This window comes from Zootoca vivipara, chromosome 2 (genome assembly GCF_965207765.1).
Source record: "Zootoca vivipara chromosome 2, rZooViv2.hap1.1, whole genome shotgun sequence".
Lineage (NCBI taxonomy): Eukaryota > Metazoa > Chordata > Lepidosauria > Squamata > Lacertidae > Zootoca > Zootoca vivipara.
The window spans coordinates 42128594-42141026 of record NC_142584.1 but is presented as its reverse complement, the minus strand read 5'-3'; the positions used below and the strand labels follow the sequence as shown (position 1 = coordinate 42141026).

Genomic DNA, 12433 nt, shown 5'->3' with positions numbered 1-12433 from the left:
TAGAAGGACTTGTTCCAGTGATCACCCTCCATGGGGTACATACTATACAAGGATTGTGCCGTCTGTGTGCCAAGAGTTCATAGCGATGTCTTCAAACACTGAAATATTTTACATTCAGTGACCAGAGCCTCACAATTGTCTTTAGAACCAGTCACTTAGCCCGGTGAGTCTTTTGGTCCGTTGTCACACCTGAGTTTGCAGCCATCAGTTGGTTTGATGGTCATTTCGAAGATGCATTGCAGTAGGTTCAAAAAACTGAAAGAAAAGAGTCAATGGAAAATTCAGTAAAATACTCCCTACAGGGCAGTCAATCAGCAACATGGGTGCTATTGATTTTCATTTGTCTCAGAAGACCTAAATCAGCAACTTATTGTATGGAAGAATCATAGCTGACGTGACTCAATAAGGCCCAATACGAAGTGTGCATGGCAATGACTCTCTAGCTATTTCTTTTCTACACATTCCGCTCCCACCTTCCTAGTAACTGAAATGTAGTTCGACATGTGAATAATTCTGGAGTTCATGCTTAAAAGTTTTAAGAACTGTGCCATTGTCCACATGCCTTGTTTTCAAAGCACATGGGGGAATCGCAGTGACGTCAGGTGAGGAGCCGCACCAACCTGTCAAACATGGCCCATTAGGGGTGGGGGAGACAAGGATCCAGCCCATCAGTCAGATCCAGTTCTCCACCTTGCTTATAACACACAACTTTTTATTTTATTTTATTTTTTATCTTTTTGAAACAGAGTGCAAACAAGAATATGTTCCATTGTTATTGTGCTGGCGTCTGTCTGCCTCGGAGGACAATGGAGGAGCGCGCCTTTGGGGGTGAAGTCAAGCTGTTGGGAGGTTGCAGCGGCTGCTGTGGCTGTAGAGACCAATGTGGGAGAGACATGTTTTGTTGTAGCTGGGGCAGATGAAGGTGTCCAGTTGTGCTGCTGCAGATGTACCATGGTGTTCTCTGCACTCCTCCCAGCGGATATGTAATCATCATTGCAAATTAGATAATATACTGTGGGTATACTTATACTTTATACTTAACAATGCTCTGTGGCTGGTTGTTTCAAATAAGAGTGTAAAATCCAGCTTCCTACTATTCCTTTGTCATTGGATTTCCTGGTCAACAGGGTCCGTGACCTTTTTCTCCCAACCTTCATTTCCTGTTCTTTTCATCACATTAAATCAGGCATAGGCAAACTTGGCCCTCCAGATGTTTTGAGACTACAATTCCCAGCATCCCTGACTACTGGTCCTGTTTGCTAGGGGTGATGGGAGTTGTAGTCCCAAAACATCTGGAGGGCCGAGTTTGCCTATGCCTGCATTAAATAGTACAGTGTATATTCTTCCTCCTCTGTGTAAGGCTTTCCCTCTTCCCCCACTTTCCCTTGTACTGTACTCATAACTTCCTGTTCTCTCATACCATCCTTTATCTAGCCTGTTTACTCTTTTACCCATCCTATCTTTCATTTTGCCTCTTCTGACCCTTCTGTCTGCTCTTGAATTCCTCTTTCCACTCAGCCCCCACATTGCAGCTCTGCCTCCCTGGGCTCCTGTCTCTCCTGCCCAACAAAGCATACAGTTACAGTCTGAAGTTTATCTTCAGCAAAAAAATAATCTTATGCTTTTCTCTCAGAAACTGTGCTGTTGATAAACATTCTGATAGTGAAATTCCCTGGCATCGTAAAAGCTCAGTCAAAGACCTGGATGAGTGGTGGCTTGAAGACTAAAATATTCGTTTGTCTATTTAAAAAAATATGCTTATAAACTTTTTTATTTTAGGTCCACATTTTATTGTAGCAAATCTTCTTGGAGTGAGAGAATCTATTTGTGGTATTTCCAAAAATTAATGTTCTTTTGTCCCTAATTCTACATTCACACAGTCAGCTTCTTTAATGGAATGGAATGGAAAATCCTTACTCCATCAATCTCTGTACTTGGCTTGTGACTGTCTGTGCTAGTTTGCAGAGTGGTAAATCCCACTGTGATTACCAGAAGTGTGTGTTTGCATTAGATAAACTATGAAATATATGGCATTCGTCCAAAGTCATGTGCGTATGATAGAGAAGCTGTGTACTGCAACATTCCATCTAAATTAATTGCAAATTGATCTTGCGTAGAAGGGGATGTCTGTCCTCTTAAAACAATGATATTAATACTTTGATTTTGCAAATTATAAACATCACCATGCATGCTTCCGCAATTAAACATCTGTCAGTATTTCAGTGGTAAACCCATGGCAGCTAAACCTGACTTTCACAACGTGCTGTAGTCTAAATACCTCCGCTTATAATTTTACCTTGGAGATTGTGTTTTGAATTTGTCACTTTGCCCCAGATAAATTACACTTTGAAGAAACACTATGTGGGATTCTTAAACCACACAACCAACCAATTACTCCTCAAGTGGAATTCTTTTACCGTGGCTGAAGATCTAGGCTACCACCATACAGTTAGGAAGCAACTAGGTGATGGTAATCATATGAGGGTTCAAGGCAGCAGACTGTTCTATCCATCCTAGGGGCAGCCAATATGATGATATGTAGATGCTGCTGTGCTACAGCCCCCATCAACATTGACCTCTGGCCACCTTGCCTGGATGGAAGTTTGGAGTCCCAACAACATCTGAAGGGCACTACATTGATCACCCCAATTCACCCCATCTCCTGGTCAGATTAGCTGGTGACTCCCACCAGGTGTTCATCTGGCTTTAACTTCTGAACAACCATTGCCATCATTAGCCACTTTTAAGTACTGTTTGGTGGAAAGGCCGGATACAAATTGAACAAATAAAAACAAAATAAACATATTGGCTTGGATCCTAAGGAAAAGTCAACTTGAGGAAATTTACAGACGGAAAGTTTCCTATCCCATCCCTGGCCTACAGCCCCACCCCACCCCATGCCCCATTGTTCAGGAGAGGCCCCAGACCCTACAGAGAGGCTGGCAGGTGGTGTTGCAGGAGAAAAGGAATATGAAACTTTCTTCTCTTAGGAGTCAAGCTATATTCTCTCTCTCTTTCTCTCTCACACACACACACTGTGTATACACTGCTGTGCAGAAGGCACTCCTGCAGGAGCCAGCTTGCCCAGTCACTTTAATAGAAAAAGAAAATCCATGCTTGCATCCTCCCTTTTCATGAATTGATTTTTTTCCTCCATCAAAATGAAAAGTAAATCCCTTTTGGTCATGGCCTTGACCATGACATTAAGATACCAACTACAGTAAACCCGCAAGCCAAAGTTCTCCACTCCCCATTTATTTAATTCCATCCACCCAGCAGGTTTTCCTTGCTTACCAGGCTTTGGGAAGGAGATGTGAGGGCTCTGGAAGTGCCCCAGAGGCTGGTAAGGAAGGCCACTCAGGGCCCTCCCGTGACCTTCTCAGGTCACACTTTGTGGAGGCAGTTCCAGGGGTTCCTGGCTTTGTGCAATTTGGCCTTTGTGTGTGGACCCCTGGAACTGAACTCTTACTTGTATGTGGTGGGCCCACAGTATATCTATTCATTCAAAAACTTCTCCTTTAGTGCTAAATTCAGCTCAATACAGGTTCAGGCTTCATATTGCTGGAGAATACTGCTACTCACTTCCATAGTGTCCTTTGAAAGGTAAACCACCCAGTATACCAGGTTGAATCCTGCAAATGCCACTGGAAAGAGGATCCTGGAGTACTGATCTATTTTACTCGTGCCTCCAATTAGTGCTGGTGGTGGCGGCGGCGGCGTAGTAACAGACGTCTGTTGACTTTGAGATGCACTATTAGACAACATGCTTGTTTCGAGGGACTGATCTGTTTGAGATGTGATAGAGTTGACTCGCTTCTTCAAGTTGCAGTTGGAGTCGGAGTGCTGCAAGGAGAAATATGGTTACGACACAGTTTACAAGAAACTCGGCTCTGTGGTTTTATTCACCATACTTAATATTTAAGAATATTAAATTCTTGTTTTCCCACTCTTCCATTTCTTAATCATTCTCCCACCCACTAGCTGCCACTGCCTGCTCTAAAATAAACATGAAACAAACAAGCACAGAAACACTGGAAGTCACTGTTGTCACCCTTGAAATCTATGTATCTGCATCTCATCCCTCTGATCTCCATTCTTCGTTGGCAGGTTATATTTGGTGGAATGCTCCAACATTAAATGAAACGAGAAAATTTCCTTATAGAAAAAGCCAGAGACGACATATTTTGTTGTGTGTGTGTTTTTAAAAAAGGAAGATTGGAAGAAAGCCAACAACTGTTTTATTTCTGTAGCGAACTGCACTTTCTTCTAATAAACTGTAATTTTCCGAGGACAAATTCAAGCATCAAATATTGCATTCACTTAAAAACTGGACCGAAATGGTGTCCATATGCTGTCCCCCTCTCCTATAATTCGCTAGCAACCTCTCCTTTCTGGACTTGAAGAATACTTTGCTCTCTCAATTTCCACCTCCACCAAACACAAATTATTAAGGAGGAGGGCAACCAAAATGGTCAAAGGCCTGGAAACAATGCCTTATGAGCAACGGCTTAGGGAGCTGGGTATGTTTAGCCTGGAGAAGATAAGGTTAAGGGGTGATATGATAGCCATGTTCAAATATATAAAAGGATGTCATATAGAGGAGGGAGAAAGGTTGTTTTCTGCTGCTCCAGAGAAGCGGACACGGAGCAATGGATTCAAACTACAAGAAAGAAGATTCCACCTAAACATTAGGAAGAACTTCCTGACAGTAAGAGCTGTTTGACAGTGGAATTTGCTGCCAAGAAGTGTGGTGGAGTCTCCTTCTTTAGAGGTCTTTAAGCGGAGGCTTGACAGCCATATGTCAAGAATGCTTTGATGGTGTTTCCTGCTTGGCAGGGGGTTGGACTGGATGGCCCTTGTGGTCTCTTCCAACTCTATGATTCTATGATTCTATTATATGGCTTGAGTCTTTGATTTGTTTTCCACATCTCACTATGGCCTGCAGCATTTACAATAGAGGTTGGGGGCAAATATATTTAAGAGTCATTTCATGTTGTGTGTCACCCAGCAAGGATACATAATTGTGCTCTAGGGTCTGCAAGGGAGGCTTGAGGACAAACACATTTAAGTGTGGAAGAAACCAAACGGCGCCTCAACGCTCACTACTGAGGGGATACAGTCATGTATGCAAGCAGGAGTGTGAAGCTTTCGGTTCAAAGCAATGGGAGCCCCAACACTGGTTCTGGGCTAAGTGCTTTGACCTGGTTTTGCTCTGCTTTGCCAAGTGTTGTTCATAAACTAGAAACACTTTGAAAATTTTGCCAGTCTAAATTTCTCTCAAGATTCTGGATTATATGGTCTTATTTCTGAAGTGAAGCCAATGCCGTCCGGGTTCTCCTTTGTCCCCCTGTTGCTTTTTCAAAATTTGCAAACTGCAATGACTGCACAGTTTGCCACAGATTTCAGTTCCTCTTGGGACACCCCCTCTCCCTTTCGCTGTATTGATGATGTACACATGGGCTTTACAAAACATTATTTAAAAAAACAGCTGCCAGCAGTTTAAGGATTACATCAAGATTTGATTTGTTCTATGTTTTACTGATGTAGAAAGGATAGTTGTATGCTTCAGCGGTCAATACAATCTGGATATGAGTGTATAGTTATTTCCATTAAGATTATTATTCTTATTCTTATTAATATCATTTTTATACTGCTTTATATTTTTAAGAAAAAAGTTCAAAACGGTTTACAAACTACATGAAAACATGAAATAAAACAATCCAGAATAAAACATTGCTGGAGAAAGTCAAATATAAAGCAAATATTCCAAGCAATATAATGAACAAGAAACACAAATATTATCATAAAGATTTCAAAATAAAGCATTATAATTTAATTTCACTGCACACAGGTGGTGTAGTGACAATAAATGTTTGTTTGTTTGTTTGTTTGTTTGTTTACAAAGGAAATCAGATACTGAACGCACACTTAACACAGCAAAGTTAACAAAATATATATATATTGAACTTTTCCAAAGTAAAACCCACTCCCACCATGCAGCAATCAGTGCTGTGTAAAGTAGGGAATAGTGGAGGAGACAGGCTGAGGGTGGATTTGAGGCACGTAGGCCTTTCCTCTGCAAAACCTCCCACTTCACTAACAAACCTATCTCAGTACCAGAATACCGTAATCTTCCTAGGCCTTCGCTGGCTGTGGTGCAGACTCATGGTGGCAAACTCATTACCAAACAAAGATGCAAACTTTCCCACAGGGAAAAAGAATTAACGCAACATGTTAATTGCAGTAAACGTAAGCACATATTTTCAATTATTTAAATGTATGCAGATTTTTAAATTGAGACTGAAGGAAAACGAAAGGTAAATGCACCTGTCTGAGTAGCAAATAAAAATGAAAATGGGCCTGTTCTTAGACAGGTCTCTTGCTTTCCTTAGTAACTGCCCACATTTCCACAGGAAAGACCTCTTTGTCATATGCAGGCCATGGTCGTTGATAGAGAAAGCTGGCACATGATGGGATTATTAGCAAGTGATCTGTTTACCTGAATTGGCCGTGGGAGAATATTGCAAAGCTTATGAAGCTCATCTCCACTGCTGTTCCCTGCCAGTGATCTGATAGTGTGATACAGTGATAGTGCCAAGCGTTTCCATTGCACAAGCAAAAGTTTCATCCTGTGCTACACAGCAAATGCCACTGACAACTTAAGACGGCATCCCTTTACCTAGTCCCCTCCAGCTCCATTCATCCCTGCTTGTGGAACATACAAGCAGGGGCTGATAGCACACCAAAGCACTTGCCAGGTTAGAGAAGGCTGGCTTAAGTGCTGTGCTTAAGCACTGGCTCCACAGAGTTACAAATCAGCCATACGGGAGGCAAGCCTGTTCTGAAATATCCACTGTATTATTGCATATTTGGTTAGAATATTCACGTAAAGAGGTATACAGGACATGATCCTTCTCTCCCTCTCTATCCATACATGAAGCCTTCACACTTTTGAAAGTAGAGATGGAGCTTCGGCTACAATCCTCTTTCTCATTGCACATATATTCACTCATGTGCTACAGACTGGCATAAAAAATGGAGGTACAGAGAACACAAGCAGGTCCATCTTAATCCGACCTGGCGCCGTGGTGCAGGGATCCCTCGGGCACCCCCCACACCCTTCCCTCCCTTCCGCCGCCTCGATGGAGCACAACAGGAGGTCCCCAGCCTGGGACTCCGGCCCCCGTCTCTTCCCTCCGGCCCCCAAGACGGGCTCGTGCACCCGCTTTGGGGAGCCCCCCCCCACACTCTTAGAGAGGTTACCTGTCCCAGAGTGCCAACAGGGCCAGCACACCGCTCCTCCTCCCACGGCTCCTCCGTCCCCTGAACACAATGATATTTTCATATCCCAGCTCTCCTGAGACAAACTCCCAAAAAGCTAAGCGGGGGGGGGGGAGGAGGAGGAGGAGGAGGAGGACGAAGAAGAAGAAAAAGAAGAAGAAGAAGAAGAAGAAGAAGAAGAAGAAGAAGAAGAAGAAGAAGAAGAAGAAGAGGAGGAGGAGGAGGAGGAGGAGGAGGAGGAGGAGGAGGAGGAGGAGGAGGAGGAGAGTTTGGATTTGATATCCCGCTTTATCACTACCCGAAGGAGTCTCAAAGCGACTAACATTCTCCTTTCCCTTCCTCCCCCACAACAAACACTCTGTGAGGTGAGTGGGGCTGAGAGACTCAAAGAAGTGTGACTAGCCCAAGGTCACCCAGCAGCTGTGAACCCGATTCACCAGATTATGAGAGAGTTCCCATTTCAATAGCAACTGGCAGCCCCTCCTAATAGAGGCCTCTTTCAGAAATGGAATGAAAATACAACATTTGGATATATGCACAGGATCCCCAGTGATGGGGATAATTGGGTGTTCTCCCATCATATTTGATTTTCAGAAAGAGATCTTCTAGTGACCTACTTTACTGTAGACCGAACAAACTCAGCCGCTCCCCCTTCCCCGCCCCCCTACCTCCCCGTTCTAAAATGTCCATTTCTTGAATCGTCATTCCTTCACCACTCACATTAACCCAAATAACTGGCAGGGGAAATGCTTTGCAGATGGTTCTAAAGTCTACATGTATATACGATGGGGCTCTGCCTATCAGGAACACAGATGTCTGATTTTCTATTTTCCCTCCTACACAGCAAGCCGAAGACAGATTTAAAGGGAGATCATCCACAGATGTGTCACAGAAGCAGAAAGAGGGTTATCCATGTCCACTTGCACTAATCATCATAATAATCCTGCTCTATAAATGGAGTCTTTGAGCCACTGCTTTCAGTCACAGTCACTTTCAGATTTGGCTTGAGGTGCCTTTGCTTTACAAAAGGAATGAAAGCGCTGCGCCCTGCCTTATTAGAATCCTTGTCCCTTCTGCCCATGAACAGAGTTACACCGCATGCTAATCACAGCACCGTGTCACACACAGGTAGGCCCAGGATTCCAGCTTTTCTTGGGCCTTCTTCCAGTTCTACTTATGATGGAGAGGGGAGGGGAGGAGGATCAATAATGGCAGGATAAGCAGGAAAGCTTTAGACTTTCACGTTCCAGCAAAAATTCAGAATGGATATCCACTTCTATTGCAAACACTGCCCATGCCATAACAGCAACTACAGATGGTTTCTTAGTGGGAATTATTTCTATTGGATGAAAGGAAATCTCATGGACACTGGGTCAATTCATATATTATATAAATAGTGACCCTTACTTCCATCCATGACAGTTAAGCTGGGGTGTTACTGTTGGTTTTAGCTGTTAAGTGTTCTCAACTTGAATTTCTGTGAGATTTTCTATTTCTTCTTAATATGCTAATATTTTCCCCAAGAGGGCAATAAATTTGAGCACATTTCTTAGACATGTCTAAGTGCAGACGGGGGCTTGAGGTCTTAAAATTCAACTACTGTACTATACTTCATTGCATTGCATTTTGCTAACACTTGTACTGACTTATTTTGATGGCATTATTTAAATGTACTTTAAAGAGGCAATTTATACCTACCATTCTATATTTCTGTGGAATACTTTCAAGGGGTATTCATAGTAAAATATCACCAAATTGTGTCCGCTTTCTGCCATGGATATTTGATTCCTGCTATCAGTGCAACTTGTAGTCAGGCAGTCCCATAAAATGAATACTTCTCTATGTTCCTAGATGATGCCATTAAAAGTTTACACCAAGACATCAATATAGTTTTTATTTCTACTTTCCATATATTTGCGAATTATGTGCCTTAGTGGCATCTCCAGTAAAGTTAATAGAAATCAATTACAATAACATCAAATTGGCAGTCAGGAAATGGACCTCTCTTATTTCCTCTGTAATGTATTAGATTCAGGATATAGGTGTTTGGTGTTGTAATGCTATTGTGGGGAAAAATCAGATTATTACCTTTGCTCAATATGCATGCTTCACATTTAACAAGCGGATATACCACTAGAAGAGCCTTTTGGCATAATTGTCATAGATTGCCAATAGAGTTCCCATTCTTGCAGTTCTTCTTAAAAGAATAATGAAAAAAAAATACAATTCCCACCTCCTAATCCATTTAACTAGTTTACGGAAAGAACAGCTTCCTGTTCCAATTGCGATGCCGGACCTCAGTTTGGGATCAAAATGTATCTGCAGTTTATCTCCAGTGTCTACAAGCTACCTGTTCACTCTCAGCTACTCCTACTGTCCAGGATAACTCAGTCAGTAGAGCATGAGACTCTTAATCTTAGGGTTGTGGGTTCAAGCCCCATGTTGGCTAAAAGATTCCTGCATTGCAGGGGGTTGGACTGGGCCCCCTACCTACCAATTCTATGATACTAAGAAACTTCCTAAAGGTAAAGGTAAAGGGACCCCTGACCATTAGGTCCAGTCGTGACCGACTCTGGGGTTGCGGCGCTCATCTCGCATTATTGGCAGAGGGAGCCGGCGTACAGCTTCCAGGTCATGTGGCCAGCATGACAAAGCCGCTTCTGGCAAACCAGAGCAGCACACGGAAATGCCGTTTACCTTCCCGCTGTAGCGGTCCCTATTTATCTACTTACACTTTGACGTGCTTTCGAACTGCTAGGTTGGCAGGTGCTGGGACTGAGCAATTGGAGCTCACCCCGTCGCAGGGATTCAAACCACCGACCTTCTGATCGGCAAGCCCTAGGCTCTGTGGTTTAACCCACAGCGCCACCTGTGTCCCGAGAAACTTCTTATATTTCACTAAATCTCTCTTCATAAGTGAAACAGCAAATCCTCTCCTTTGGTTCATGTGACTGATCAGATCAGCTTCACAGTTTTAAAAATGGAATGCCTAGTTTGATGGCATAATATGAAATGGAGCTTCCAGCTCTCAGGCCCTTGAAGTCTATCTCCATTCTCCTACCTTTGGTGGTTGGTTGGGAAGGTAGTGAGTTGTTTTCTCACCTTTTTAGTGTTCCTCTTTTAGTCAGGTGAATAGCATTTGTCCTTTTAAAATCATTTAGGTATTGTACTGTTTTATACATTTTTTACGCATTTTATGCTGTAAGTTGCTTTGGAGCAGTCTTGTTTGTGGAAAGCGACAAACAAATTTAATAAAGAGAAACAGAAAATAAGTGACTGGCTGGCCTGGGTTACTATGCATTTTGGCCGATTTGGAGGCTGCTATTTGCTGCACCGCCTCAGGAAGTATAATATCACAAGACGTCACTGACATTGAACAATGCGCGATGATAGCCCTGGCTGGGGTTTCCAGGATGATAGGACCAGAGGTCTTTGTGCTCCAGCAATTGTTACAACTGCAAGTACATGGATAGCGAAAGCTGATATTACCCATATTCGGTTAAACAGAAATTGCTGCAAGTGACAATATTACCATTAAACAGCATGAGTTCTGTGTGAAATTGATATCATTACAAGAACACAATCTAATCAAGCAGTCTGAAAGCTCACAAACAATGGATGGTGGGTAATATCCTTCTTGGTCTCCATTATTTAGTAATCAGAGATATACAGGAATCCCTTTTATTATTATTTTAGGTGGTGTAGCTAATAATCATTGATAGATTATTCCTCCACAATGATCTCAGGTCTCATACTATTATGATTGCTGCCAATCAAGAGCATCTTAGAAGAACTGAGTTTATATCTTGAATTATGTTGAAGATATAACTTAATTGCGTGTTCCATGAAAAAGTGTGGTCTCCTTGTGTGCACTCAGTCTATTGGCGAACAAGTGCATTGAAACAGCTCTTAGAAAGGGATAAAAGGGGAGGATCTCCCTTTACCAAATATCTGAGCAGCACTTCCCACATTGTGACAGCCACACTTAGAGATTACAACTGTGGTAAAAGAGAAAGCCTCTCAATAGGTGGGCCAGTCCTATCACATGGAAAGTCTCTCCATCAAGAGTCAACCCAACAATAAACCATACCAGCATAAAAGACTGACTGATAATATGAGAGGCAATCACTTAAATGATATTATTGTTATTATTGCAACATTAATAACCCACAACACTGCTAAATTTTAAAACAAGTGTTGATCTTCTTATCCAGGCCTGTTCCAGAATTCTATTCAAATCTCCAGTCTAAATTAATTAAAGGACAACCTACATTCATTTCTCTCTCTCCCTCTTACCCATTATCTGCTTCTATATTGGGGAAAGAAACTTCTGCAATTTGGTCTCTTGATGCTATTAATGTCAGTAACACTAGCAGCAGGAGATATATACAATCTGGGCAGATAAAAAGCTTTTCCATGCGCCATTTAAAGATGCATTATCTCTTGATGTCACTGCAGTCTCATGGAAGCAACAGATCAAGATTTGCACAGACACTAGTCAACCTGATGCATCACTTTCTGGGGTTGGGTTCCTTGTTTTAGTTGTTATGTGTATATATACAGAGAATGTAAATACAGGACAAATCCAGCAATTTAAATGTAGTATACTGCCTGCTCCCAGTATTACTGTGAAATGTGTACAGCAATTCTAAGAGGAATTGAAATATTCTTTCAATGTTCTTTACTCTCACAGTTGTTCTATTTTTTATCAACAACAACAAATCCGTTTATTGTGAGGACCATGCCTGTACACAAATAACAACACAACAATAATTAAAAATATTAAATGATTAAGAAAAATAATTAGAAATATTAAAATTCATTGCATGCTATCCCAACAAAACCTTCATCCCACAAAACAGGAAGAGAAGGAAGACAAGCAACGAGTTAAACAGATGATGAAGGGGTCTTTACATTGTCATCCATAAATCTTTCCCTGGCTTTCATGGCCTTCATCACAAAAACCGCTACCGCATGGGTAATACGTGGGTTTGCATCAACTAACAAAAATTTTACTCTATCTTCAGGATTGATTATAGAGTTGGGTATAATTTGCAGCATTGCATCTCTAAAGCCCGAGTAAATGGGGCAGTTGTTCTATTTTAATATAGTCTCCTACAACCATAGCACATAGCTCAGATCAAAATCGGAT

The 12433-nt window shown here is 42.0% G+C and overlaps 1 protein-coding gene across 1 annotated transcript in view; it reads right to left on the bottom strand.

Annotated features, from left to right (window-relative positions):
• Positions 1 to 204: 204 nt before the first annotated feature.
• The window catches only part of GABRA6 (gamma-aminobutyric acid type A receptor subunit alpha6), a 31079-nt gene continuing 18850 nt past the window's right edge, over positions 205 to 12433 (bottom strand). The window contains exons 9-10 of the mRNA XM_035107994.3: positions 3583 to 3843; positions 205 to 255 (exon numbers count right to left, since the gene is read on the bottom strand). Of these exons, the coding sequence (XP_034963885.3) occupies positions 205 to 255; positions 3583 to 3843 (312 nt within the window). The remainder of the gene's footprint in view (positions 256 to 3582; positions 3844 to 12433) is intronic.